The sequence below is a fragment of the Pleurodeles waltl genome, chromosome 12, assembly GCF_031143425.1.
Source record: "Pleurodeles waltl isolate 20211129_DDA chromosome 12, aPleWal1.hap1.20221129, whole genome shotgun sequence".
NCBI lineage: Eukaryota > Metazoa > Chordata > Amphibia > Caudata > Salamandridae > Pleurodeles > Pleurodeles waltl.
In genome coordinates this window covers 95495073-95501212 of record NC_090451.1, presented here as the reverse complement: position 1 = coordinate 95501212, position 6140 = coordinate 95495073, and the positions used below count along the sequence as shown (strand labels likewise).

Here is a 6140-nt window from a genome sequence, read left to right as displayed (position 1 = left end):
TCAGTTACTTTTAAAAGTAAAGTAATATTTTAATATGCTACATCTGCAGCAAACACACACACATACACACATATAGGCGGTAACGCCGAAACGCGTTCTTTTCTTTTGTGCAAATAAACCCAGATCAATCAAGATGCCCACGGAGTGCTGTCTTTTCCTTAACTAAGGAAATCAAGTGTGAAGTTGTAGGAGAGGTAGCACCCGCCATTAGACGAGCAGGATCGGCACGCTAACTGGAAGTGTTTGATATATATATATATATATATATATATATATATATATATATATATGCTCATATATACTCTTATATACTCTTACATGCACAGGCAACGTTATTTTTGCGTATTTTGAGACATCAGAGCCTTTATTGGTGGCCTTGCATGTTAGCTCTCAATTTTCTGAAAGCATCTTTCACATCATTATTTCTAATGCTATATACAAATGGATTCAGCATAGAAGTCACCATGCTGTACATTACACTTATCCCTATGTCATTATCAAGAGAATAGGCAGAAGATGGACGAATGTACGTAAAAAGCACAGGCCCATAGAATAGGATTGTGGAGGTGAGATGTGAGACGCAGGTGGAAAATGCTTTTTTCCTTCCATCAGAGGTCTTGATTTTTAGAATGACTGAGGTGATTCGACCATAAGAGATTAAAATGCAAAGAAGGGGGGTTAACAAGATCACAGTTGTCTCAGTGAAGAGTACAAGCTCATTAATGGTGGTGTCTGAACACGAGAGCTTTAGAAGAGGTGGGAGATCACAAAAGTAGTGATGGATTTCATTGGAGTCACAATAGTATAACTTGGAGGCCAAGACACTGTGGATTGAGGAATGTAGAGAGACGATCACCCAAGCACAGACCACTAGTAATATACATACCCTCTGTCTCATAACGCGTGCATAATGTAAAGGGTGACATATCGCCATGTATCGATCAAACCCCATTATTCCAAGCAAGAAACTGTCCATATTGCCAAATGAAAGGAAAAAATGCAACTGGGTGATGCAGGCGGAGAATGAAATTGTCTTTATCACTGACATCAGGTCTACTAGCAGCTTGGGCAATGTCATAGATGTGAAGCAGATGTCAACACAGGCTAGGATACTCAGAAAGAAGTACATAGGTGTGTGGAGCCTAGGGTCTATCCTGATAATAAAGAAGATTGTGAGGTTTCCCAGAAGGATGATGGTGTACATGGTGAGGAAGACAAAGAAGAGAAGGGTCTGCTGGTCCAGATGACTAGAGAAGCCCAAGAGGAGGAATTCTGTGGCAGAGCTCTGGTTTCTCTTCTCCATGTTCATGGGGATCTGGAAGGAACAAAAATGGTGTTTGATAGTTTAACACAAACTTGCCTTCTCCATTTGTCTTCAGAGTGGCACCTCCATGACTATTCAACCTAACAACTTGGGTTGGAAGATCTAATGTTGTATACTGATGGCCTTTAATGGTGCAGCGTGGAGACTTGGGCCTGTTGTGCATGCCTGTAGGGCATAAAGGGAATTCCCGCTATTTCTCAGAGCTACTGCTTTATTCTCAAATAATAGAGTTAGGAAACCGTTAGCAAGGTTTGACTCTTTTCGTTTCTGGACTATGTTGCCTGAAAATAAAGGCCTACCTCTGGCGAATATTGGATTAGATTAATTCAGTGTCTGCCCTGCAGATGCATACAATGGGCACTCGGCTCTGCACTGCGCCAACAAAGCCCATCATGATACAGCCCCATGTGTTAACCTTGCAGAGTCAGAGACATTACCCCATCCCAGCTCAAAACCAATAACTTGGACCATCGGCTGCAGCCAAGCAGACTTACTCCAAAAGTAAGGTTTTTGGTGTTTGTGTTTGGAGGAAGAAGAACAAGTGGAACCACTCAATGTTTCCCATCATACCATCATTGGAACACATGACCCAGCAATCCCAAGATGCTGAAGGAAAGTGAAGCCATACGAAATGCTGATCAAGTGCCTGAAGACACCTGGCACCTGATGCTGCCGCCAGGCCAAGTGGCACACACTTTCAAGCTTTGTACTGAACCGGAACCAGGAACTCCTTCATCGATTACTGTCCCCAAAGATCATCCCTCCTGACTGCCGAATACAGGCAAAGAGCTGGGTCCAAGTCTTCATAGGAGCTCCTCCATTGCCAAGCTACTTGCCTGGACTGCATCCATTGTTCTCCCTTCTCAACGGATTCTGTGGCATCATAAACTATGAACCTTGAAATGGGAATATAGGTTCAGAATACACATTACCCATTATGTATTTTAATATTACTGAGTAGAATAACAATGTACATTGATAATGTTAATGTTTTGTTTACCTTTCATGAAAAAATGCTGATCAACAGGGGTGAATTCCAGTAGATTTATGCAATTTTATGGGGATTCTGTTGTTGCAGCATTTGCCACACAATTATAGATTTACCACATTTGACACATAATTGTCACTTAATTGTCGGATTTCAAAAGCATTTTGCTTGTAACCAAATGATGCTGTTAGTATTGCATAGAACGTGCTACATACATGTTCTTTTTTGCCTAATTATTTAGATAAAGTTGTCACATAATTTGGTACTCGATGCTGCATCCTCGTAGCCCTGACAGTGGTGAGGCTCTGCAGAGTCATATGAGGGCTGTCATTATGGTGATGCAATTCATATTTAGGTTCCCTGTGCAATATTGCTTTTCATGCCAATGCATATTTGCAAAAAATGCACCCAAACATACATACATATATATATCGATATATCTATAGATAGCAATTTGACATTTAGAATTGTTTATATGTTGTTCAATACTGTGAGTCTTTCTTTGGCATGGGTCTAGTGCCATGATGGCGTCATTCATTGCCTATAGGCACATACTTTAACTTCTTGATCTGGCATATTTTTTGGTGAATATCCCTCAAAGGTGCCATAACGCTTTTCTAACAAGCACAGAAAAAGATTCACCAAATCGACACGTAGTGAAAGTGCCATAGCGCACCCTTTGACCCAGATTCACCTGTTTTTCTCACCTTTGCAGCCTGAACCATCAAATATGCGTGTTTTCGAGAGACCTAGAGAACTGCCAACTAAAGGTAACTACAGAAAGAAGGCAGGGCTCTTAAACCCCTCCACGCTTCCCGCACTTGCCTTCTTGAACCTGCGACCAGTGAGAGCAAAGGCAGTGACATCAACTTTTATTAACTTCCATGCTGATAGGACATCATTGCTCAATGTTTCTTCTTAATAACATTTCTTTTTGGTGGTCCTTGCATTTCTGACTTACAGACCCTTTCAATTGCCCTGACAGTGGCATCAAAGAGTTGTACAAATTAAATAGATAAATCCACAGATGAATAGGTGCTAATGGCCTGATTTGGCTTCTAGTGCAGCAGGAGTGAACCTGCTCCTTTACTGCCTAGCTAAACTCGAAGTTCGCCACCTCGCGCGGTGGGAACAACTTTTTAACATAAGAGACTCACCGGGCTCCACATTGGCCGAAGTCTCACCTTATTCTTTAGGACAGGTATTTCATCCCAGATTTTTCCTGGCTATAATGTCAATGCAAGGAAGTGAAGTGGGGGGACGCAGGAAAACAGAAAATGCCTGTGATGCACGAGGAGGAAAGCTCTCTGCATGTAGTTGGATTCATTTTTGTTTTGATGTTTGGCTTTTCTTTCAGCAAAATAAAAAGAATGCTGAGAAGTTTGCTAAAACTGGGTATCATGATAAGCTTTCATCCTTGCAAGCGTTACATACACAGTTTCGACAAATAGACCCTCACCAGGTACACAGGATGTCTAAATGGAGAGCCGGTCTTCTGCTAATCTGATGGCCAGCGGACTGCCCCCCAGACATATAACAAGCCCTGCACATTGTTGGAAAGTGGATTATTGGTAAGGGCAGGTAAGTACCTACAATTAGCAATAGGCCACTAACCTCCACCATGTCCAGTCAGGTCTCAATAAATTAATCCCTGCTTAACCCTTGGTAGTTTGGCAACGAGTGTCAGGTCTTAACCTAGGTGACAGGTGCGTAAATCATTTAAAAGTCACAAAACAGTAAATAAGTAAAACAGAGAACAGAATAAAAATATAAGACCAATTTATACAAAGAGAGTACATTCATATCTTTAAAATGACACCAATACAATTACATTTGGATAAGGGGAACCGGAGATATTAATTTTTAAAGAATTAATGTTTTCTGGCGCATAGAAATTAAAAGAGTCAATCTAGTCATGTGATCTCACTTGACCGGGGCAAAGTCAAAGTTTGAGGATGACCGCAATGTCTTTTTCTTGAAGGTTTTCTTCAGTGGGATGAAGTCACCAATCCGTTCCGACCTCCCTGGAGCACTCTTTGGATACATACCGCAGGAGACTTCGGTGAAGAATTCTACCTTTGAACTTAGCTGATTTTTCAGGACGGAACTCTTCCTCTGGGTCAAAGCTGAATCTTGATCTGACATCCCTGGAGCCCTCCTCTGATACGCTGTGTGGAAAGTCCCGGTCAACTTTTTACATTCGACTTTGTCACATTTTTGGAGCTTTTTCCTTCCGACAGGGGTCAACCCTCCACAGCAAGCCGATTTTGATGCGAGGTTGTTGGATCACCTTTCCATGAGCCGCCAGTGAAACCCTGGAAGTCTGGGGCTCCGGAGCTTTTTAGAGGGACGAACCTACAAGACAGGCCGGATCATGGTTGAGGTAAGCTGGCTTGACCCACCACAGAGATTGGTCCCTTTATAGAGTTTTTTCCAAAAGTTCTCCAAAGGTCTGGATTTTCTTCCAGAAGGTCTTAGAAGGTCCTTCAGGAGTCCACAACTCACCCCAAGGATCCCAAAGCTCTGAGTTGTTCCTTGAAGGTTAGGACTCCGACTCCCAGAATGCACCTAGTTCAAATCCCAAAATAACCACTAGCCACTGGTCAGCTGGTCAGTTCCTTCAGGTTTTGATACAGGGGACTCTGGTTAGCTATTTGTCACCTTAGCAAGTAGGGAGTCCCTTCTTGAACCAGTTGAAGCCAGACTAAGTCATTTTTGTGGTGAAGCCCAAATGTGCAGCTGGTGCAATCCTTTAGAGTGCAGTGTCCAGGTGCAGGTCAGGGACTCAGCAGGAGAGGCCTTCTTCTTCTGATGTTGTTCCTCATAGGGATCTGAGGTGTGGGTGCAGCTCTGTCAAATTTATCCTCGATCCTGGGGCGAAAAGCAAGGGGGGGGCAACTGCCCAATCACAGACAGGTCACTACCCTCTTGGATGACCACTTCTTGGGAAGTGTGGCAAAAATCAATCCCAGGGAGCAACATTCCTTAAAAATCCAAAATGGCAGCAACTGAATTTTGGAGGTTAGGCCTGGCTCAGCCAATCCACTGGTGTGGCTAAAAATCCTTAACATACCCCTCTCCTGCCTTCTCCTAGTCTAATCAAGAGGGCACCCGGTTGTCTGGGTTTGCAGGAAATGGGGGAGGTCCTGAGCTGCTCCAAATGTCCTTCCCTCTTTGAAGACCAGTTTGGCTGCTCTCCCCCCATCCTTTTTCAACATCTGCTGAGGCAGATCTCCTCCCCCATGCACTTTGTTTGTCTTCAGCCCAGACCACTTCACACCTCATCAAAGCAGCCTAGCCAGGCTACCAGAGGCTGGCCAATCAGAAAAGGGCAGTACATAGCTGAAACTGGTAACTTTTAGGAAGAGTTCTAAAAACCTTTCTCTGAACTACTTATATTAAATCCAACAATGGCAAGTTATTGCATTTATATTAACAATCAATTTGAGACCAAACTTGCCGTATCTAGCTCCTTTCGAGGCTTTATTAATTAAAATAAAGTCTCCCTAGTTTAGCATATGGAGCCTATTCACTACACCGGGGCTTATAAAACATATTGTATAAGGTCCCCGCTTATAGTTGCACTGTACCCAACCCTGGGAGCACCTAGGGTACACCTTAGGGGTGACCTATATGTAAAAATAAGGTAGCTTAGGACTTTGGAAGTACTTTTAATTCCATAGTCTAATTTGCATGTAACATTAATTTAAAAGCAGCCAGCAAGGCAGGCCTACGTTTAAAATGACCCTGGGCACCTCAGCAGTGCACCTATGGGTGCACCACCTATGTTGGGGTCCCTAAACCTACATGCCCTACCATAGACTAGGG

General features: G+C 43.1%; 1 protein-coding gene across 1 annotated transcript; it reads right to left on the bottom strand.

Moving 5' to 3' along the window:
* Positions 1-364: 364 nt before the first annotated feature.
* Positions 365-1303, bottom strand: LOC138267063 (olfactory receptor 1f45-like). The gene has a single exon (XM_069215910.1). The coding sequence runs from the start codon at positions 1301-1303 to the stop codon at positions 365-367; it is 939 nt and encodes a 312-aa protein (XP_069072011.1).
* Between the last annotated feature and the right edge of the window lie 4837 nt (positions 1304-6140).

What these genes read in the sequence shown, in the direction of transcription:
- LOC138267063 (XM_069215910.1), bottom strand. Translation starts at nt 1,303, where the DNA reads ATGGAGAAGAGAAACCAGAGCTCTGCCACAGAATTCCTCCTCTTGGGC.